Source organism: Acinonyx jubatus, chromosome B4 (assembly GCF_027475565.1).
Source record: "Acinonyx jubatus isolate Ajub_Pintada_27869175 chromosome B4, VMU_Ajub_asm_v1.0, whole genome shotgun sequence".
In the NCBI taxonomy this organism is placed as follows: Eukaryota; Metazoa; Chordata; class Mammalia; order Carnivora; family Felidae; genus Acinonyx; species Acinonyx jubatus.
Genome location: NC_069387.1, coordinates 27,545,527 through 27,570,308, shown reverse-complemented (window position 1 = coordinate 27,570,308; position 24,782 = coordinate 27,545,527). Strand labels below are relative to the sequence as shown.

Below are 24,782 nucleotides of genomic sequence, written 5' to 3'. Positions count from 1 at the left end.
ACAAATGGCTTGTGATTTAAGTTAAGTTGTATGGTAACTGTTGTAAGAAAGGCACTCCCTTTTTATTAGTGTTTTATCGCTAATGTACAAGTAATGAGAGAAACATTATAAATCTGTAAACGCCCTTGTTTACAGCAAAGCTTGAGGCAAATTTAAATTAGGAGAATCAAGAGTCATTTAGAGAAAATCATAACAACCTGTCTTTTGCACCCTCTTCTGGGGCATTTTCACTAATGTCTGTTCTCATCAGCCAGCAGACACACAGGAGGGAGTCAGAAACTATTGGTGCTAATTGTTCCATGAGAACACTGAAGCTTGAATCCATTTGAATCAAGTTTCCATTTTTCTTGCCATCAGTATAAGCTCAACCTTAGGATTAGCTAGCTCTTTACTTATCGGCATTAACTGTATTACACTGTTTTCCATATGTGCTTATTCCATTGTGTACTTGAATTTCTGAAAATTGTCATTGAAATGGGAGCTCTAAGAAAAGAATGGGCAAATTTTTGAGGTTGGGGCATTTGTGGTTAACAACAGAACCAGACAGTGCCTGTCTTGAAACTTCAGCTTCACCATTTACTAGCTGTATGAGCTTAGATAAATTGCTTAACCACTCTGTGCCTAGTTCCTCATATATAAAATGGTGATCATAAAATATCTATGTAGTAAGTTCAAAATAAATGTTATTTGCTGCCACTGTTGTTACACCAATAAAATAGCTAAGCCCAATCTGAAAATTAAGATGTTATAATTCAGTTATGGTTGTTGTTTTTGTTGATTTCATTTGTTGTTTGGACTTTCTTGGTGGACTAAGGACAAGGTTACATGGCTAACAAGTGGTATAAACCAGGTTTATTAAAGAGTTGGTTGAGGTCAGGAGTTAGTAAACTATGGCTTCCAGGCCACATTGGGCTTCTTTTTGTATGGCTTGCAAGCTGAGGATAGTTTTTGCATTTCTAAATTATTGAAAAAAAATCAAAAGAAGACCGTGCTTTGTGACACATGAAAATTATATAAAATTCAAGTTTCAGTATCCATAAATTAAAAAAATGTTATTGGTTCATGGCCACATTTATTCATCTATATTGTCTGTGGCTGCTTTCATGCTACAGCAGCAGAAAGGAATAGTTGTGACAGAGACCATAGGGCCCACAAAACTGAAAATATTAACTATATGGCTTTTTACAAAAAAGTTTTCTAATGGCTGGCTTGTGGGGTTATTAGTTATATTGGTTAAATGAATGAACTCCTGCCTTTTATACTGTCTTGCTTTAACAAAAGATGTAAGCTTGCATAAGAAAGCATATGACTTTAGTTAGTTATCCTTGTGGCCAGAGAAGTTTTGTTTTGTTTTGTTTTGTTTTGATTTAGAAAAAGTGTAACTTTCCATTTGTGTTAAAATTGTGTTGAAAGTAGATAGTTCATGAGTAGACTTAATTCAACTGTAGTAGATTACATAAGTATAGACATGCCAGAAACAATACGTATTCAGTAAAGAGTATTAAGATTTGGATTTCTCTCAAGAATTGTCGAAATGGAAGTCTGGCTGCATGTGTGTGTGTGTGTAAGGATCGTAATTCTTTCTAAAAGATTCTTGAAATAAAATGAATTCCGAGAGAATCTGAATTCTGAGAAGTAAAGTTTTTAGTGATAACATATCATAAGACTATAGTATTATAATCCCATTTCAGAAGTTACTTGTGGTTATTTTTTTCAAGGCTTTGGCTTTGTGACTCAGAGCGCAGTATTTACAAGATAGCCAAAACTTCTGGAGTCTTTTGGCAATTGTGCTTAGAGAACATATGCTTTGACCAATGATTGTCAGACCAATGATTTAGGCAAATAACTTCTTCTTGTATCCTTACGCTATTTTTAACTATGATGTGGATCCTTTTCGTTTGGTTGGTTACATAATCTTTATTTAGGATCTGTGTTGCCCTTGAATATCTGTAAATCTTGCAACTCCTTTAAGTTAGGTTTATATCTTTCAAAGTCTCTTTGTCAAATACTTCTGGAAGACTTCTCCCCTGGGGCTAATGGAAACAAGAGAGACCTGGACCCTGCCCTTGAACAGTTTTGAATCTTTGAGGAAAGATAGACATTAAATCAATATATAAGTATGATCAGCGTTGGAGAATTAAATTGTGCAATGGGAAATAGACTAATTGAACCTAAACCATGGGAGAATTTTAAGAAATTACATCTAGTGTCCCTTTTATTGATGTAGGCACAATCTACTAATTGCTTTTATTATAGATATTAAATGGTTGATTGGTGAACCTTGTGCATTTGATTCTGACAGGAAATTATTTATTGATAGTAATGATTGCTGTGAATTTGGGATGAGAAAAATACAGAAAGTGATAAAAAGACTGTCACTTATTTTGTTAATTTACTACTTGACAATCAAAATATCCATTTGTCTCTCTTGAACAGATTTGTGTTTTTAGAGTAGAATCTAGGGTTTCTTCCTCTCTTTTAGAACTGTTATTTATTGATTTTATTATTAAAAAGATGGTAATGTGATTATGTATGCACTGTATAAATGAATGTGTACACACGCACACACACACAATGTACAAAGAAAAAAGGGACGTTCTACTAGCCTGTCTCAGATAGGATGAGAGTGTACCCACTGTTCGACAGTTTGCTTCACTTAAGGTTATTTCATCGACATTTTTCTGTCAGTGTTTATTGAGAACTACCTGTCTCTCTAGATCGATTCATCCTTTGTTGATCTTATTGTTGATACTGTTGTTTCAAGTAGTATATCCACAAGATAAAATATTCAAAAGATTTACAAAAGAGTACACAATGGGAAGTCAGTCTCCCTCCCAAACATGCCTGCCTCCCACTTCTCTTCTTTCCAGAGTGGCTACCCTTAGCAGTTTCTTACCCTCTACAATCGTCCTTTTATTTTTATATGCCTTTGCTTAGTCAGACTAAAATTAACTCCCTGCCCAGTCATTTATAGGGAAACTGAATGCTTAGTGAATTTACAGCAGCAACCAACTGATTCTGTAATACCAGTGTTTGAGATTGTATACTGAAAGGAGAAAAGATTTCTCACTAGTTGTGTTTCATTTTTGGATTTCATGCAGTGTGATTGTTAGAGAATATAATCTGTAGGTGTATAATCATTGCCAACATTTTATTTAGATCCTTAAACTGTAACTGAATATTCCCAGGAGAAGGCCCTGCATGCGGGCGGAGAATACTGCCTCCCACCCACCCTCATCCCTGTCTGCTTGTCTCACTTCCATATTGTGAATACAGACCCAAGTCTTGAGGAGCCCAAGCATAAATGGGCTTGCTGCTTTAATCTCAAAGCTAATTGAGGGGTTTCTAGCTAAACTCTGAGACATCTGTGGCTATTTTAATCTAGAACCTCATGGGTTAATAACTTGATTATTTCAACTCAAGTTTGATAGTACCAGAGCCTGGGGAGTGGAAAGGGGGTGGCAGTGGATTGAAGGAGGGACAGACTTACCCCTGCCAGAACCAACCTGGAGCTGAGAAGTTATTTATTGAAGTGCTTTCCCTGTAACACTAGGTCTTTTGTCAGCTGCTAATACAAAGGTAGCCTCATGAACAAATCTGACCTAGAAACCCCCTGCTCTCTGATACACTTACCAGGGAACATGGGGTGATAAGTGTTTGGGGAAATAGAAATGAACGATATCCAACCTTCAGAGTGGCTATGTTCATAGCCTATGGCCTGAGGAGCCCTAGTCTAGTACTTTCCGTTTATAGGCAGTATTTACTTTTGTACAAATTATGTTCCTCAAAAAAAAAAAAAAAAAAAACCATAAAGAAGTGTGTGATACTATAAAGGAAGATATTCTGTCACCAGAGAACTAGTAAAACATTATATAATTCCTGATGCATCATTTCTTTGGTCGTAGATGTATGTCTAGTATAAATAATGTATATTCTGTAAATATCCTTTAATTCTATTACTTTTTCTCACAACTGAACACATATATGCCTGGCTGAAATCCACTATGCTTCCAATAAAGATTAAAGATTTGCCCACATAAAACACCCTGAATGATTGCCATTTTTGCCTACATTTATGTTGTTTATAAGACTTACTCTTCTTAATACTAGTATAACCACATTTACTTTTTTAAATGATGGTAAAAAATAAAACACATAAAATTTATCATCTTAACCACTTCTGACTGTACAGTTCAGAGTGTTAAGTATATTCACATTGTTGTGCAAACAATCTGTAACTTTTCATCTTGCAAAACTGAAACTCTATACCCATTAGACAACAAATCCCCTTCTCCCCCGTCCCTCCAGCCCTTGGCAACCACCATTCTACTTTCTGTTTACATAAATTTGACTGCCCTAGATACATCATACAAGTAGGATCAGACAATATTTGTCTTTTGAGACTGGCTTATTTCAGTTAGCATCATGTCCTCCGGGTTCATCGTATTGTAGCAAGTGTCAAAACTTCCTTTTTTTTTAAGGTTGGATAATATTCCATTGTAAGTGTATACAATGTTTTGCTTATCTGTTCATCAATTAGTGGATACTCATGTTGCTTCCTGGCTGTTGTGAATAGTGCTGCTAATGCACATGGGTGCACATACATCTCTTCAAGATCTTGCTTTCATACCTTTTGGATATATATCCAGAAATGGAATTGTTGGATCACATGACAATTCTGTTTTTAATTTTTTGAGAAACCACCATACTGTTTTCTAAAGCAATTGTACCATTTTTCATTCCCACCAACCATGCACAAAGGCTCCCAATTTCTCCACATCCTCATCAACACTTGTTATTTTCTTTTTTTTTTTTTAATCATATCCATTCTAATGAGTGAGGGGTGACATCTCATTGGGTTAGATTTGCATTTCCCTAACAATAAGTGATAATGAGTACCTTTTCATATACCTGTTGATCATTTATATATCATCTTTTGAGAACTGTCTTTTCAAGTCCTTCGCCCATTTTTTGATCAGGTTATTTGTTGTTGTTGTGGTTGTTGTTGTTGAGTTATAGGAGTTCTTTATATATTCTGTATATTACTCCCATACCAGATATATACTTTATGAATATTTTCTACTGTGTTGTAGGCTGCCTTTTCATTCTGCTGATTGTTTACTTTGATGCACAGTTCTTAATTTTGATGCAGTACATATTTCCATTTTTATTTTTGTTGCTGTGCTTTTGGTGTCATATTAATCACATTTACTTTTAATCTTTTGGGCCCCACTAATTTTAATTAGTGCAGAATATAATGAAACATTCAAATAATTACAAAATAGACATGGCTGCCTCCTCAAAGTGAACGCTTGGCTGTCAGGGAGTGCAATCATGAACTAACTTGAAAATTGTTTCATCAGCTCCTGTGAAAATATACATGTCTGAAGTACAAAGGGAAATTTGGGATGTGGATCCATATACTGTAAAGATACAGGTTAGGGGAACATGGTCAAATGCATGAAAACAAAAATGAGGGCGGCATTCCTCATCATTACCTCTGACTCGGAATCCCTGCATATCCACAATAAGCCATTGTAGAAACCCTTGCAAGAAAAAATGATTCTCTGTTAGTCTTCTGATTCCCTGTTAGCATTCTGATTTTCCTCACATCTTTCTGATGTGGTACTTCCCCAGAGTCAGTTAACACCTCTGGACAAAGACAATTAGAAAATTTTATGCTAAGGTTACCTTTCAAATTTAGAGAAATAAAAAATGTTCTTAAAGTATTTAATTTTAGTGCCCTTAACTTTTAATAAACTCTTGCAGCTGATGGGCAACAAAATCATTTAACAACTAGTCAGAAGTCATTGAGACTATTGAGACTATCACCGATGCACAGAAAGTCCCGTGTCATTACTAACTGCAGTAGAGTGTATGAAGAACACTCTTAAAATGTTTTCTATATCTTCTGAGATATTTAAAGAAACTGGAATTTAAGAGATTTTTTTTTCCTTCACATACCATTTCTCCTTTTAAAATAATGTTGCCATTGTTCCTTGTTCCTCCCACTTCCTTTTTCTTTCTTTTGTGATCTCTACCTATTCATCTTTCCCCCAGTTCTTTAGTCTCAGGCAGATGTTGATAGCCCTTCTTCTTGCCTACTTTTCCTTCCCGCCCACCCAAAGGCATCATTCACTGTCCTCGGCCCTCCTCTCTCCTCCAGCACTGGTAGGGATTAAAAGAGCCTAACAGAGGCTGCGTGGGGAATCATTCCAGCTTCAGGGCACTTGAGGACACACACAGCGAATACTTCCCGCTTGCCAGGTCAAGCGGCTTCCTCTCCCACCCAGAGCCCAGGCCCGGTGTTGGTAATGAGGCAGGAACCTGAACTACCAGGAAACTATTAAGCTTTGATGTTGCTTCTGGACCATGTTGTCCTCCAAACGTCTAAAGCAGTTTGAGTTGTAGAAATTTCAGCAGAAGAAGAAGCTACTGAGATATCCCCCTCACACACTTCATTTTCTTTTGGGTGTAAATAAATAGTCATAGTTGCCAGCAAGTCCCCAGTTCACAAAATAGGAGACATATTGGACCACAGAAATCACGTGGAGATAAACTGCCCATGACAGATAGGACCGTTGGCTCAGTGTTCTGCCCATGTGAAGTTTTTACTTCATAAATAAAGCTCTGTAAGAGATAGAGCATTTTATGCAAAAAGATTCCATGTATGCTTATTAAACTTTTTAGTTAAGCTGTAGGTGAGTGAAAATTCAGGTTTTCGAGTGGTTACTTTGTTCGGCTAGCCCTCTGGTGCATCATTGTGCTCTATGAGAGGATGCCGTAATCTCATTTGGGAAGTTTTATTCATTAACAAAAGCTACCAAGATAAATTTAGCTTGGGTCACAGTGTTTAATTTAATAGTATTACAATAATAACTACCATAATTAGTTTCAGATTTGCCTTCCTTCCCAGAGGACGAGATTTTTTTTAGTTTTCTGATGCCTATTTAAAGCATGAGAATGACAGGAAAATTAATGTCATGACCTTTATAGCCTGTTTATGGTTTTCTATGTTGTACCCTAAAGGATTTAGGGAGTAGTATACATCTAAAATAAACCGCTTAGTACGGACAAGTAAAAATTGGGTTAATTGGGTTCACCTGATTCTCAGCTGGTAGCACCTTAGTCAAGACATCATTTCATATTAGACAAAGGAGCACCATTTTTACACTATAAAATTATCCTTTAAAACTATACCTGTATATTCCGTAATGTCTTGAAAAGAAAAGCATTTTTAAAAGCCTAGTTTTTCAGATATGTAGGAGATTTTCTCCCTGATATTTTACCTGGTTTGTCTTTTTCAATTAGGAAATCACTTTGTCATTTCGTGGCAGGAACGTACAGACGCTAACTAGTGGGCGATGGTCCATGACATTAGTACCCACTTCCTTTGGGTGATGCTGGGCAGCATTGCTTTTTCTTACAACTAACTCTTTTTTCCTTTTCTAGTCTGTGAGAGATTTTGCACAATCACCTTTCTAAATCCTTGAGATGTGAAATTTGGTTTGCATTTTATTGTCGGTGTTTGTATATTTCAACAAAGAGCAGTGTTTTTATATTCAACTGGAGTTGAGAAAAATATCTAGGCATGCTAGAGTCTTTGAAGCTTTTGGATAGTTGACTGAAAAATTCCTGTGGTGATTTTTGCAAATCATGGTTTAAAGGCACTTTCATACATTGTTGGGTAAATCAGTATACTGTAACTTCTTTGAGTATGATTTGATAATATCCATAAAGATTTTAAATCGACCTAAGAAATTATTTACTATGCTTTCATCCTACAGATGGACTTGTACATGTTAGCAAAGATATAGGTGTAAGAAGGCACACTGCAGCTTTGTTTGTGAGAGCAAAGGGCTGAGAACAATGTCATTATCAGCCAGTGGGTGGCTGGTTAATAAGCAGTGGGTCTATGCAGTGAAATACTCTACAGCCTTTAAAAAGAATGAAGAGGATCCGTAAGTGCTGATATGGAGAGCTCTTGAAAACATATTAAGTGAAAAAAGAGTAGCATGTATAATCTGCTCTGATTTGGAGAGGGGAGAAAGAGGGGTAAAATGTATTTCTACACATGTTAGCTTGTATATACACAGACTATTTCTGAAAGGAGACCCACATAGATGCAAAGAGTTGTTGCATCTGAGGAGGGGAATTAGGGTTACAGAATGAGAGGGAGGCTTGTTCATTTTTACTCAGTTTTTTCCATGTTGGAGATAATCATTTTATGATAACCTAAGTATTAGACAAATGCCATCGGGGGCATGGAATAACAAAAATTTAGCTGATGCTGAAGAGGTAAATCTGCGAAGAGAGTGCTCCAGGGAAAAGATGAAGGTTTGAATTATTTTAAAAGAAAAATCACGAGAATCATATAAGTGGCCGCTCACACACCCACAAGAACATAAAAAATATGGATGAAGTTAGCAGGAAATCGAACAGTGATGTGTTTTCTTTTTTTTATTGAAACAGTCATTGTAAAGCTAATTGATGGGATTCTAACTTAATGCAGACACGCCATAGAGAAGGAAGAAAAAGCTAAAGATGGGAGCAGGGCTGAGACAGAAATGGACCTTACTAGCAGGGCTGCAAGGAGGTGAGACAGGAAGAGCCGTAGGAGACAGAGCTAGAGTGTGGTGACGAAACCAAAGCTCCATGGTGCTTTGCAGCCGGTGAGATTTAGGAGAGAAAAAGAATGTGAGAAATCCAAAATGATCTTGAAATTATATCAATTTTCTGCCAACCTGCTTTGTTTAAAGATGATTGTATCACTGCATGTAGACAAGAGAAGAGCAAGAATGGTGGAGATGTGATTATTTCAAGGTAATGAATTAAATCTAAACTGATTGAAACACTGCCAGCCAAAATGATCCAAGAGAGTGAAATAATGAACAGTTTCACAATGCGTATCTATATCATGAATGTGTAAATGACACCGTCTTTATTTTATGTATTTATTTTACTGATGACTGTCATTTATTACCAAATGGTGTACTTTTATGCAGTGACTTCATCCTCATCATGATGGTAACCTCACTGGCCGAACAACTTCATTCTTTTAGCATTGAGAATCCAGGCGGGAAATTCCAAGGATGTTCTAGTTGATGTAGAAACACCCAAATATTTTTCTTACATCAGTATCTTTTACATTTTAATAAATAAGTAATAGAAGGATGCCTGTTTGTGAAAACTTGCCAAAACTTGGATCTTTTCAAATATACTAAAATGCACGGAGGCCTTTTAACAGAAGAGCCACAGCATCAACATATTGCACGTATAGATAATGCTGGGAATCATTGTTTCCTAGGACTTGTTATCTGTAGGTGATGACACTTAAAACAGTGTTGATCTATCTGAAAAGCTCCAAGCCTTGTACTTGAGAAATTGAAAGTAGGACATTTTTTTTAATAGTTATTGAAGATAATTTTTAAGTCATTTTAGTAGTGTTTCAGTCCTTCTGAAAACAGAACCAGGCAGTCTGTCAATGATCAAAGGAAATTTACTACTGAAAAAAATAACTTAGATAATTATCTGTCACTTTAGGTTTGGAAAAGTGTAATAATGGCAAAATTAAAATGACATTACCTCAGATTTTAAATTTCACTATTCATTAAAAATATTACTTAGAATTTTAGAAACTTACTATTGCAAACTAAAAGATTTAAGTGGTATGAAAAGCACTCAATGGAACCGTAGAAGTATTGTTAATTAATTCCTAGCACTGTTGTTTTTATAGGACTACTGACATTTATTCATTCAATAAACATTTGTTAAGCCTTGTTATATACCAGTCGCTGCTAGGTTCTGGAAATACCAAGGTAAATATGCCATTGTCCCTACCATCAGGAAATTCATAAAATTAAGGGGAAAACACACAGACTTAAACAGATATTACTGCTAATAGAGAGCCAACGTATGTTGGAAGATAATGGATAAATCAACAAAAATGTCTTGAACTGGCCGGGTGGACACTGCAGAAGAAGTTGAGTAGGAAGTATGTAGCAAGATAGGGGAGAGAAGCATCATGGAGGTGTATGAAGGAACCTGTTTGGCCAGCTTCAGAGATGCAGCTCTTAACAGTAGTGGGATGACCACACAGTCCAGTGTGTGGAAGGCTTCATGTGCTGTGTGAAAGAGGTCAGGCTTTATCTTGTGGACAACCGGGAGCCACTGAAGGACTTGAGGTCTAGGAAAAGCACGATTAGATTTGCATTAAAAAGACCATTTATGGGAGGTGCCTGGTTGGCTCAGTAGGTGAAGCATGGGATGCTTGATCTCAGGGTTGTAAATTTGACCCCACATCGGGTTTAGAGATTACTTAAAAAAATAATAATAAAAATTCACAGACCACTGGGTAAAGATGATGGTTGGAACTCAGTTGAAACACTGGAAGATAATTTTTTTTCCAGAAAGAGCAAAAATGAGAGAAAACATAGGAAAAGGGGGATAAAAGGTATAACTGTTCAGAGAGGGTAGTTCTGGGCCGGGGGTGGGGGGGGGGGGTGCCGAGGGGGAGGGGGGGTAGGAAACAGAGAAAAGTAAATTAGGAAATCTCAAAAAATAATTGAATAACCCAGGGTCTGAATATAGGGGTTCCCAGGTTGAAAAGGCCCACCAAACATTTGGCATATGGATGAAAATATGCTGAGATACTTCATTGTGAAATTTCTAAACATTGTTTCCATAGAGAAAAAATGAAAACAGACTGCATCCAAAGGATCACAGATAACTTTGGATTTGTTAACACCAACATTGGAAACCAAAAGACAGTGGAACAACACCTTTAAATTTCAATCTAGAGTTCTATACTCAGAAAAGTTGTGGGGTACCTGGGTGGCTTAGTTAAGCATCTGACTTCAGCTCAGGTCATGATCTCATGGTCTGTGAGTTCAAGCCCCATGTTAGTCTCTGTGCTGACAGCTCGGAGCCTGGAGCCTGCTTTGGATTCTGTGTCTCCCTCTCTCTCTGCCCCTCCCCTGCTCGCTCTCTCTCTCTCTCTCTCTCTCTCTCTCTCTCTCTTTCTGCCTCTCTCTTTCAAAAATAAACATTAAAAAAATAAAAATAAAAAATAAAAATTATTAAGCAAAGTTTTGTTGATGGAGAGATAAAAATAGGGATAAATCTTCATTTTCCACAGTGGAACATCAGTAAGTAGATACTGCCTAAAACAACAGTCAAGAAGTAGGGTTGTAAGTATGTTATCCACAGATATGGAAAAGAAATACTGGAAGAATCAGTTCTGAGAATTCAAAGTGCTCGTCTCTGGGAAATCTAATGTACAGCATGGTGACTATAGTTAGTAATACTGTATGGTTTCCTGGAAATTTGCTTAAAAGAGTAGACCTTAAGTGTTTTCAGCACACACACACACACACACACACACACACAGGTAGCTATGTGAGATGATGGGATATGTTCATTAACCTGATTGTGGTAATCATCTCACAAAGCATATATATGTCACGTCATTGTATTGTACACTCTAAATATATACAATTTTATCTGTCAGTTCTACTTCAACAAATCTGAATAAAATAGAAATTTTTTCATTATAAAGGACAAAGAGAAAGATAGTTCTAGCTCTATCACAAAGAATAGGCTGGAAAGATGGAAGCCTGGAAGCCAGGAGGTAGGAAGACAGTTTAAGAGGCTGTTGTAATAGCAGCAAGACCTGACCTAAGGCAGTAGTGGGTATGGAGCAGAGGCGATAACTTTGAAAAACACCTTAGAGGAAACAGGAGCTACATTTCATCTGCAGGTAGCCAAGAGGAGATACGTAGTAAACAGAGAACGTTTCGCCCTGGAACCTGGGAACTAGAAATATAAATTTAGAGTTGTAGTTAGAGCCACAGGAGTTGGAAGAAATTATATAGAAAACCTGTGAAGGGAAAAGAAATGAAGGCCTCAGGCTAGAACATATTTTCCTGGACAGATTTTGATTGAGGTGGAAAAATGCCCTCCCAAACATTCTGCCTTGTTCAGTCGTATGTGTAGCACATGTGAAGGAACTCTAGTATACGAGCACTTTATGAGGGTAAATGATTAGATATTATGGTTGGAAATAATGTTGTTTGTGTTTTGAAGTATAATCTGGTATATTCCCTTTTTTCTTCTTGGAAATGCCAAAGATAGCAATAACCATTTCTTCGTTTTTGGAAGAATCCTGGAGAACTTTATTAACATAAAAAACACGCTGTTTTTTGAATAGTTTTTTTTTTTTTACAATGTATTTTCAATACATAAGACCTAGTTTAATGTTTTATTCAGCCAACAAGTTAAGTATTATTATCTCTCCCTTCCTAATTTGGGGAAACTGGAACAGAAATAAGATAAAATGACTTCTCCAAGGTCACACAGTAAGAAGTTTTAGTTAAAAATGTACATCTCCTCAGTTTGCTGATCCTTTTCCACTTTTAACTCATTACATTGCATTTAATTCATTGAGATTGGGCTGGAACATGGTCCTGAAAATTAAGGGTCATTCTAGTCTTTTAGGGGTGTTTGGTTTGAGGAAGAATAGTGAGCATCTGGCGAGAACACGTTAAAAACACAGCTAAAAACTTAGGGGATGTAGGACTATGTACTTCCAAAGTTTCCCCAATTCCAAGTAGAAAAGAAGTTGCCTTGGAGGGTCTTAAAATTAGTTCCCAGGATGACTCTGTAAAGCACTTGACTGTGTCAGTGGCTGACATTCAGAAATATCTGAATTTAAAGAGGGGCTTTCTTACTGAACTCATTAGCAGTATGCAGCCATTTAGGGAAGGAAGGAGATTGTCAAATATTAATACATTATATTAATGAAGCACTAAGAATTTCCTAAATGGATCCAAATATATTCTGTAGATCCTCTTTCAGCTTTTCTAATCTTTTAGTACCAATTTGAGAATTTTATTATTTGTTTCTAAAATAGGACAGAGACAAGAGCCTTTATTACAACTGAGTGAATGATGAATGCTACTATTAGTCAGAATTTACATACTATAAGCTTATATTATTTTAACAAAATTGAACCTTAAGGTATTTGGGTCCTCTTATTTATGTAAAAATCTCAAAAAACATGAATTCAATCATTGTTTAGAAGAGGTAGCTTTTTAAATCAATGAAAACCTCTTTGGAAAACAAACAATTAATTGCTTATAAAGTTAAGCGTACATTTAATATACCACCCAGCAATTCCACTCCTAGGCTTTCACCAAAGAGATGTCTACATAAAGACTTGGACACGAATATTTATAGTGGTTTTATTCATGATAGCCCAAAACTGGCAACAACCCAGATGCCCATCGGTGGGTGCATGAATATCATTCGGCAAGAGAGGGGAATGATTTGATGCACACAACATGAGAATTCGTATTGTTTGACTGATATGAAATAATATGAAATTCTAGAACAGGCAAAGCTAATTTATAGTGACAGAAAGCATCAATGATTGCCCGGGCCCTGTAATGAGGGGTGGGGTTGACTGTAGCGAGCACAAGGGAACTTCTTCAGGTAATGAGGGAATTTTCTGAAGTGATATTAATATTTTATATTTTCTTAAAATATGTCTGGGATCTGTTTCAAGTATGGTATGATGTGTAAAACAGAGAAAACTACCTTTGAAAGAAGAATGTATTACTTATAGTCCCTTAAGAGGAGGGGCATGCCATCCAGAGTGGCCACATTGGGAAGTTCTGGCATTGGTCAGGAGGCAGAAGGAGCTATGGGAAAGCATGGCCTGGAGCCTTTACTGTGGTTTTCCTGGGAAAGACAAGGCAGGGCAAGGTAAACAGTTAGGATTGGCTAGTTTGAATGATTTCAGTAGCTCCAGGCTTTAGGATGGTCCTAGTCCTCTAGCACCTGGCCCTGGGGTGATTTAGACCTGGGAAATTATGGGCAAGTTATGTGACAGCAAGATAATGGAGGTGGTTGGGGATGTGGACTTTGTATATGGAAGGTGTGTTCACAGCGGAGTTGTATGCCATCTCCAGGATTAGCTAGCCCTGAAATGGGCACTCGGTCCTGCCAGCCAGGCCCCTAATATGAAGCAAGAATGTAATACTACAGTGGCGTTTATGTTTATGTATATGTTTGTTGTATATAAATTGTATCTCAATTAAGTTGATTTGAAAAGTGAAAAAAAAATAGTGAAATATAATGGCCACATGAAATTACTTAAAACAAGCTAGGAAAATTCATCACAAGTGCATTAAATTTTTTCAAACAATACCTAAGTATATAAAGGACAAGAGCAGTATTGAATACCTCACAATTATAAGTTCATTCATGCAGTTCCTTTTTCTCCTCCTCTGTGTCATGACCATTTTCAGTTCCATAATACATAAGAAAGTTGGCTTTTTCAGTTATACATTGTCTGAGGTCACACAACCTATCTCAGTCCTTTCCTGCCACGTTCCTAATGTGTACATTATGTATTCTTAGGTCTGATTTAAAAAAAAGCATCAGTCAGCTTCTTCCTCAACTTTTTCAGTGACACAGTTTAAATATGTCATGTAGCATGTTCTGGAATAGGTTCCATGGCTGAATGTCATTAATCATGAGGAAGTTCTTCTTTGTTTCACTGATTTTCCTTCAATTCTAGTGTCCAGGACAAAAGCATTCTATGTAGTATTTCCATTGACCTGGTTGACCCTTGTGTGTGTTGGGGGGGGGGGGGGGCATGAGACTATAGATGCTGGCGAGGATGTGGAGAAACAGGAACGCTCTTGCACTGTTGGTGCGAATGCAAACTGGTGCAGCCGCTCTGGAAAACAGTGTGGAGGTTCCTCAAAAAATTAAAAATAGATCTACCCTATGACCCAGCAATAGTACTGCTAGGAATTTACCCAAGGGATACAGGAGTACTGATGCATAGGGGCACTTGTACCCCAATGTTTATAGCAGCACTTTCTACAATAGCCAAATTATGGAAAGAGCCTAAATGTCCATCAACTGATGAATGGATACAGAAATTGTGGTTTATATACAGAATGGAATACTACTTGGCAATGAGAAAGAATGAAATCTGGCCTTTTGTAGCAACATGGATGGAACTGGAGAGTGTTATGCTAAGTGAAATAAGCCATACAGAGAAAGACAGATACCATATGTTTTCACTCTTACGTGGATCCTGAGAAACTTAACATAAGACCATGGGGGAGGGGAAGAAAAAAAAAAGAGGTTAGAGAGGGAGGGAGCCAAAACATAAGAGACTCTTAAAAACAGAACAAACTGAGGGTTGATGGGGGTGGGAGGGACGGGAGGGTGGGTGATGGGTATTGAGGAGGGCACCTGTTGGAATGAGCACTGGGTGTTGTATGGAAACCAATTTGACAATAAATTTCATATTTAGAAGAAAAAAGGAAGGGAGGGTGGAGAGGGAGGGAGAATCTGCATGGACGAGAGCATGAGCGTGTCTATGAATTTAGGAATCAGACACACCTGGGGAAATTAAGTTGGGTCATCCTAATGATGTTGCATGTGTTACTTAATTTCTTTGAGCCTCAGTTTCTTGACTTGAAAGATGACAACTGCTGATGCTCATGTGAGGATAAGAGAGATGTGTGAATTAACTTACCAGCATACAGTAAGCACTCAGTGCAGAAGAGTTACAGTGTAGACAGGGTAGGTGAAGTTGTCATCTGTGGATTCACCAACTCTGGTTCTAGCCTCAAACCTAAAACCTGTGCGATCGTCACTGTCCAGTACTTGAAAATCAAAAGTCACGGTGGAATCAGAAGTAGAGGAAGGCCTGAGAGGCAAGCAGCTACCCAATCACATTATTTTAACATACAAAGAGGAGCCTGTTAAAATTACCAATGGTGAGGTACCCAAGACTTTATTACCTTTTAAAATATTTTCATATTTCAAGTTCTCCTGGCCAAATTTATTATATTATAGCATTTATCTGAATGACACTGTATCAGGCAGGTGATGTATGACATGTTTATTCTCTGGGAAATAGTTCCCTAGAAATAATTATCTAGATGAACATCCACATTGCAGCTCTGTTTGGTGCCCATATACACACAAAGGAGAATGCACTGAAACACACATTCACACCATGCGTTAATGTTAATAAGCTTGTTGAGCATGGAGTAAATGACTTTTACTTTTTCTGTAAGGTTCTTTGTCTAAATTTATTTTTAAGACAAGGTAGTATAACAAAGACCAGGTGCTATCTGCCTTAGGTTCCCTCAACTAGGAATAAATGGGAGATTTCCATTTCCAGAACCATCAAGCTGTCACTTCTCAAGTAACCAATTCACCTAATTTTCATTTTTAATCAACTCTTTAAATATGACGTATTAACTAAAATTAAAAGTAATCATGTGAGTGATTTATAGGGCATATTGTATTAAGTCATGCTATAATTTATGGCATTCACTGTTTGCATTCATTTTTTTCCCTTTCAGATAGATTTTTCTGCTTAATATATTTTTTGGCATTCAAATAAGAAAAGTCAGCTTATTGCTTTGGATTCTGTGTCTTCCTCTCTCTGCCCCTCTCCTGCTCAACGCTCTGTCTCTGTCTCCCTCTCTCACACACACACACACACACACACACACTCACACACACACACACACACACATAAATAAGCAGTAAAAAAAAATTATTAAAAAGAAAAGCTAGGTTTTAATTATCAGAGAGTATATATACTGTGAAGGACACACTGCCTGCTAGTGCTGTATCAGGGTACCTGGAGTAAAGATGCATATTGACTTTGCTTGTATGGTATTTGAAAAATACTGTTAGGTCCTGTATATTTTTAATGCAACCTTTCCTCTAGCACATTTTTGTAATGCGCTTTTGTTTCTAATCAGAAGATGCAAGATTATGATTATTCATAAGTTTTCTTCACTTAGCATTAGGCATATTTATTACATAATTTATTCATTTACTATAATTAAAGTATAGAAATAAAGACAGCAGTACTTTATGTTTATGTGGCAGAGGAAAGCATTAGACTCCATTTGAGCAAATTTTCGACTTCAACTGCCAAAATATTGGGGGTACAGGTAAAATTATTTTAATGGCATTCCATATATAGCATTCCAGAGCAATAATATAAAGACTTTTTTTTCTTTTTTTCTTTTTTTTTCTTTTTTTCTTTTTTTTTCTGATAGCAAAGATACTATTTATTCACTAGAGAAACTTAGATCTCCATAAACATAAAAAGGAAAGTGAATAGCAATTAATCCCCACTCAGAAATAACCCCTTTTAATATTTAGTAGCTTTCTCATGCATATATGGGGGAGAAATATTGAACCATACCTCTCTGCAACCAACCCCTTTCATACAAAAATGTATGATAAGCATTTTTCATATTTTTAGTATTTTAAGAAGCATTGTTTGTAATAGTTTTATTGTAAAAATGTATCCTAATTTACTTAGAGGTTTTACATTTGGTGTGTATGGCACCCTAAAGAATTCTAAAAAGGTAATAAAAATGATGATAATGAAGATGGATGGCAATATAGCTTTGCACATTATCATGATGACTTTCTGAAGTGGAAGAAAGGTCAGAATCAAAAGGAATGCCGAGCTTTAAGGCTTAGGATGCATATTGCAAAAATACCCCTTAGAGTCTCCATGTGAATATCACTCCCCATTAAGTAGGTTGCCTTGTTTTGTTGGTTTCTTTTGCTGTGCAAAAAGCACAACTTTGGTGTAGTCCCAATTGTTCATGTTTGCCTTTGTTTCCCTTGCCTGAGGAAAAAAATGTTGCTTAGGCTGATGTCAAAGAATTATTACCCATTTTTCTTCTAGGAGTTTTATGGTTTCACATTTAGGTCTTTAATCCATTTTGAGGGTTTGTTTTGTTTTGTTTTGTTTTTGTATGGTGTAAGAACCCGACCCAGTTTCAGTCTTTTGCATGTAGCTGTCCAGTTTTTCCAACATTATTAATTGAAAAAACAGCCTTTTCCCCATTGTATTTTCCTGCCTCCTTTGTCATAGAGTAAATGACCATATAATTGTGGGGTTTTGTCTGGGCCTCTGTTCTATTCTGCTGATCTGTGTGTCTGTTTTTGTGATGCTGCCATACTGTTTTGATTACCATAGCTTTGTAGTATAGTTTGAAGTCTGGAATTGTGATGCCTCTACCTTTGTTCTTTCTCAAGATTGCTTTGGCTCTTTGGAATATTTTGTGGTTCCATACAACTTTAGTATTATTTGTTCTAATTGTGTGAAAAATGCTGTTGGTATTTTGATAGGGATTGCATTGAATCTGTGATTACTTTGAGTATTATGGAGATTTCAGTAATATTAATTCTTCCAGTTCATGAGCATGGAATATCTTCTCATTTGTTTGTGTTGTCTTTAATATCTTTCATCAGTTAAGTTTTATAGTGTTCAGGTAAGTTTTATAGGTCTTCCAACTCCTTGGTTAAATTTATGCCTAGGTATTTTGTTCTCTTTGGTGCAATTATAAATAGATTGTTTTCTCAAGTTCTTTCTTCTACTTCATTATTAGTGTATAGAAATACAACAGATTTCTGTATATTGATTTTGTATCCTGCAACTTTCCTGAATTCATTTATTAGTTGTAATAGTGGAGTCTTTAGGATTTTCTATACATCGTATTATGTCATCTGCAAATAAGGAAAGTTTGACTTATTCCTTACCAATTTGGATGTCTGCTATTTCTTTTTCTTATCTAACAGCTGCAGCTAGGACTTCCAGTACTATGTTGAATAAACATGTTAAGAGTGGACATCCTTGTCTTGATCCTGATCTTTGTGGAAAAGTTGTCAGGTTTTCACCATTGAGTATGATGTGTAGGTGTGGGTTTTTCATATATGGCCTTTGTTATGTTGAAGTACATTCCCTCTAAATTGACTTTGTTGAGGGTTTTTTATCATGAATGGATATGGTATTTTGTCAAATGCTTTTTCTGCATCTATTGAGATATTAATGTGGTTTTTATCCTATGTCTTGTTAATGTGAGGAATTATATTGATTGGTTTGCAAATATTGAATGACCCTTGCATCCCTGGAATACATCTTACATGATTGTGGTGAATAATTTTTTAATGTATTGTTGAATTTGGTTTGCTAGTATTTTGTTGAGAATTATTGAATCTATGTTCATCAGGGATATTGGCCTGTAGTTTTCTCTTTTTGTAGTGCCTTTGGTCTAAAATTTTGCTTATACTTTTTGCTTTTATGTTATTGGGGATGTTGGTCTGGAGGTTTCTTTCCTTCTATTGGCTTTTTATCTGGTTTTAGTATCTGTATAATACTGGCCTCATAGAATTACATTGTTAGAATTCCCTCATTTTCAGTTTTCTGAGAATATTTGTATATAATTGGTATTATTGCTTCTTTATTCAGTAGATTTCATCAAAGCAACTATTTGGGACTAGTATTTTCTTTGAGGGAAGATTTTTAACTAAAAATTCAATTCTTTGAAAATATAGTAAGTCTCACTTCTTTTTTTTATTTTTTTAATTTTTATTTATTTATTTATTTTTTATTCTCAAGTTAGTTAACATACAATATAGTCTTGGCAACAGGAGTAGAACCCAATGACTCATCACTTACATATAACACCCAGTGCTCATCCCAACAAGTGCCCTCCTTAATGTCCATCACCCATTTAACCCACCTTCCTACCCCAACCCCATCAACCCTCAGTTTGTTCTCTGTATTTAAGAGTCTCTTATGATTTTAAGGCTCACTTCTTGAGTGAGCTTTGATAGTTTGTGTCTTTCAGGGAATTTGTTCATTTTATTTAAATTATCAAATTTATTGCCAAAATGTTATTTGTAATGATCCCTATTTTTAATAGCATTAGTGTCTGTAGTGATGTCACCTCTCATTCCTGATATTGGTCATTTGTGTCTTCTTTCTTCTGATGAATTAAGCTAAAGGTTTATCAAATTTATTGATATTCTCAAAAAAATCTGCTTTTTATTTAATTATTTTTATCTATTTTTCTGTTGTTCATTTCACTTATTTACTCTCCTTTTTTCCTCTCCAATCTCTTACTTCTTTTTTTCCACTTTGGGTTAAATTTGTTTTTTCTGGTTTTTAAGGTAGAAACTGAGGTCATTGACTTGAGATCTACTTTATTTACTCAAAGAGATGCTTAGTAGTCTCAATTTCTCCCTATGTATTGCTTTTTGATACATTGTATTTGCATTTCACTCAGTTCAAAAGACTAATTTTCATTTTGATTTCTTCTTTGAACTCATAGGTTATTTATAAGTATGTGATTTAATGAACAAATATTTGGAAATTTTCCAGGTAGTATTTGTGGGTTTTCTTTATTTGTTTTGCTTTCTACTTTAATTCCATTGTGGTCAGAGAGCATATTATACATACATTATATGACTTGAATCCTCTTAAGTATATTGAGACTTGTTTTTATGGCCCAGAATATAGTCTGTCTTGATAAATATTTCATGTGCTTTGAAAACAATGTGTATTCTGTTATGTTGGGTGAAATATTTTATAAATGTCAGTTAGGTCAAATTGACCTCTAATATCTTTAGTGATTTTCTGTCTCCTTTATTGATTATAAATTATTGTATATTTCTCCTTGAAGCTCTGTCAGTTTTTGCTTTATGTATTTTGAAGCTCAGTTATTTGGGATATAAACATTTGAGATTATTGTCTCTTTTTGATGAGTTGACCTTTTATAATTATGAAATGATCTTCCTTACACCTGCTAACATTCATTGCTCTGTAATCTACTTTTTCTGATACTAATATAGCCATTCTACCTTTCTTTTGTCTTGTACTAGCATGATATATCTTTTTACATTCTTTTAATTATAATCTATTTGTATCTCCATATTTAAAGTGCCTTTCTTACAGGCAACATATAGTTGAACCTTGCATATTTATCCAAGCATTATCTTTTATTATGATATTTAGATCATTTGTATTTAATATTATTATTGATATGATTAGATTTTAATCTATCATCTTGCTCATTTTTTTCTGTTTTTCCCATCTGTTTTATTCTTTTTTTCATTTTCCCTTGAAAAACTGAATATTTTTATGATTCCATTTTTGTATTGTTGGCTTTATCTCTAAAATTCTTTCTTTAGCGACTTTAGGTATTGCTTTCAGATGTATAATATATATGTTTAATTTACCATAATCTACCTCCCAGTGATATTATACCACTTCACTGATAATATAAGAAACTTAAAATTATATACTTATATTACTCCCCTCTCAATTTTGGTCATATTGTTACCATATATCATTTTTACATACGTTATAAACCCCACATTGCACTCTGAATTATTTTTATTTAAATAGTTATATTTTTAGGAGATTTAAATATTAAGGAAAAAAAGCCTTGTATGCTTACCATGTGGTTCCCATTTCTAGTATTTTTCCTTCCTATATATAAACCCATACCCTAATCTAGTGTTTTATTCTTTCTGCCTAAAAGACATTGTTTAGCATTTTTATAGTGTAGTGGACTTGTAATGAATTCTTTCAGCTTTTGTATTTACAAAAAAATCCTTCATTTCTCCTTTATTTTTTTAAAGATACTGTCTCTGAACATAGAATTCTAGATTACAGGTTTTTTTTCTTACAGTATTTAAAGATGCTGCTCCACTGTCTTCTCACTTGCATTGTTTCCAACAGGAAGTCCTCTATACGTAAGATGTGTTGGGAATGCCTTTAAAAAACTTTTTTTTTCCCACTATTTTTGAGCAACTTGGTCATAATATTCTTTGGTATAGTTTTCATGGGTTTTTGTGCTCCAGGTTTTTGAGCTTTTTAGATCTGTGTGTTTATAGCTTTACTCAAATTTGGAAAATTTTCTGCCATTATTTCTAAAATGATTTTTTTTTTTTGTCTTTCCATCTTTCACCTCTCCAATTACTGATATATTTAGGCTGCTTGAAGTTGTCCCGTTGCTCGCTAACCATTTCTCCTTTTCTTCTCTTTTCTTTTTTTACTCTCGCCTTCTGAGTTTCATTTTAGAAAATCTCTATTACTGTGCCTTCAAGTTTGCTAACTTTTTTTTTTTTGACATGGCTAATGTGCTATTAATCCCATCCAGTGTATTTTCATTTTGTATATTATAGTTTTCATCTCTGGAAATTTTATGTGGGTCTTTTTAATATCTTTCCTGTCTATATTTAACTTTTTGAACATATGAAATAGTTATTACTTAATTACAGTTTGAACTTTGACCACTAATTCTAATAGCTGTGTCAGTTCAGGGTCAGTTTGATTATTTTCTGCATTATGGCTCATGTTTTCCTGCCTCTTTGCATGCTTAATTTTTAATTAGACGTTAGATATTATGAATTTTACCTTGTTGCGTGATGGATATTTTTGTAGGTCTGTAAATATTCTTGAGTTTTGTTCTAAATGCACAGTCAAGACACTTGGAAATAGCTTGTTCCTTTTCACTCTTGCTTTAAGATTTGTTATATGAAACCAGAGAGGGGTGCATGGGTGGCTCAGTTGGTTAAGCATCCAACTCTTGATTTCAGTTCAGGTCATGTTCTCACAGTTGTGAGATTGAGCTCCATGGTGGGCTCCACGTGGGTCTCAGCACTAGGCATGGAGCCTGCTTAAGGTTCCTCTCTCTCCCTCTCCTTCTGTCCCCACCCCCTTTGCATGTGCTCACACACATGAGCTCTCTCTCTCCCCCCTCTCTCTCAAACAAACAAAAGAAACCAGAGAAATGCTTGGTGTAGGGCTTAATTAAATTATTTCCCTTTACTAAGGCAAGACCCTTCTTTGTGCTCTACTTGATGTCCTGTGAATTAGGGGTGTTTTCAGTCTGGCTGGTGGGAATAGGCAATATTCCTGCCCCACTGTGAGTGTTGAGCAGCTTGGATCTTCTCATGATGAAAGGTAGTTTCTTCACTTGCATGTGCTGAGCAGTACATGAGCAAATACTTGATGGAGACCCTCTTTATTGCTGTTTCTCTTTTTCTTTCTAGAGGTTTTTTCCCCATTACTCTGGGACTCTCCACAGGGTTCTCCCTTCCTACAACATTGCTCGTCTCATTTGTTTCCTGTTTCCCAGGACATCAGTCTTTTGTGATCTGGTGTCCAGTGTTTTGAAATACTGTTTCGTATATTTTGTCTATATTTTTGGTTGTTTCAGGCAGGAGGACAAATCTGATCTCTGTTACTCAGTCTTGGCTATAGCAAATGTCATGCCTTTTAATTTTGGCTAATTTTCTATTTAAAAGCATTTAAAATTCTGAATAGAAAAATTCGTGTCTTTACCTTCATGGCTTCTGTGTTTGGTGTCATGCTAGAAACACTTTTGTGTTTGATGGCTTATAAGATATTTACCCATGTTTTTTTCAATGTATTTAATTGCCTTATTTTTATATTCAAATAGTTCGAGTATATATTGTAGACTATTTGGAAATATCTTGTATTATAGACAGGTTGGAAAATAGCTCAGTTAAAGGCAAAAACAATGTAATGCCTCAACAAACACGTTGCCAAAACATATCTTAACATATTGCCTGCCATGCATTTTGCAATACCTTTGTTTTTTATATAGTTGTAATCCTACAGTATATGTCATTTAGGGTGTTCACTCAGTGCATTTTCCATTATGCTACATAATCTTCATAATTGTATCTTAGTGTCTGAATTATATGTCATCAAATGAGTATACTGCAACTATACTACCTTTACCTATATTGTTAAACATTTTAGTTATTTCTTCTTAAGTAGAGTATACGAAACATAATTATCTGGCAGGGCATTTTCAGGGAATCTTAATTTTGCCAACTTTCACATTTCCCTGGCCTTCATTGGGCAGAGATGCTGATATAATTCCTCTCTCGTGGTGTCATTGCTTCCCTCTCTAAGCCCATACTAGTACATTCAGTAAAATCCTGTCTGTATAAAAATGAGAAGGAAATAAAAGCATTAGTTTCTTCATAGTTCAGTCCATTTCTTATTACTCTTACAATTATAAATTGGAAGAATTTTTAAAGAGCTTATAATTTATATTTTTCATTTGTATGAACAAGGCATCTGAATTGTTTTCTAATTATTATTTGTGTTTGGTTATTTTTTAGGGACATTGTTATTCAAGTCAAAAACATCATAATGCAGAATTTTTTATCAATACCACCAAAAGATCAACAAGGTAAGATGAACCAAGCTGAGAAAAATGGTCATGTGTATGTTATAAACAGTTTTAATTGATACATTCAATGCCACTGTCCTGACCAGAGGTAATTTATTTCCAGGAACTAAGAACAAAATCCTAATTATGTAGGAAAGTTGATTTCCTTTGTTAAATTACTTAAGTGTATAAAAGGACATGTATCCTTGACTGAGAACTTGAGAGCGGGTCATCTCAACCCACACAAAACTCAGAACCCAGCCTATTAGCTGGCACGTAGCTGGTACCAGTAGATGTCAAATGAAACTATGGAGTATTGGCTTTGGTGAAGCTGAATCACATGTATCTTAGAAGACAATATATATATTCTTATACACATGCACATACAACAGATATGTAGAGGGAGGGGATATTTGACTTGTTTTTTCCCATAGTCATTTCAAAAGAAACATACGAAAAACCATTCCCCAGCCCCATATGATTTATAAAAAAGAAAATCGTGGTTTTTTTAAGAAGAGCTCCTGGAGTTTTCAGAAAAGCAGTTTACAGGTGGAGATAGAGTCTTTTCTGAATGAAGAGCAATTAAATTTACTGCACTGTAAAGGGCAAATTCCAACCTTTAGGAAGAATTCAAGTCTTTCACCTGCCCCTACATGCTCTCTTCTACACAGAAGAGAAGTTTTGATATGTTTGTGAGAAAAATAATGTCTTCAATGATAC

The 24,782-nt window shown here is 35.5% G+C and overlaps 1 protein-coding gene across 23 annotated transcripts in view; it reads left to right on the top strand.

The window, feature by feature from the left end:
- Positions 1–24,782, top strand: part of ZNF438 (zinc finger protein 438) — a 171,173-nt gene that overhangs the window by 120,326 nt on the left and 26,065 nt on the right. For all 23 annotated transcript variants that reach the window (XM_015074733.3, XM_053225478.1, XM_053225482.1 and 20 more), the window contains one exon: positions 24,013–24,083. In XM_015074733.3, the coding sequence (XP_014930219.3) occupies positions 24,044–24,083 (40 nt within the window). In that variant the 5' untranslated portion in view covers positions 24,013–24,043. The remainder of the gene's footprint in view (positions 1–24,012; positions 24,084–24,782) is intronic.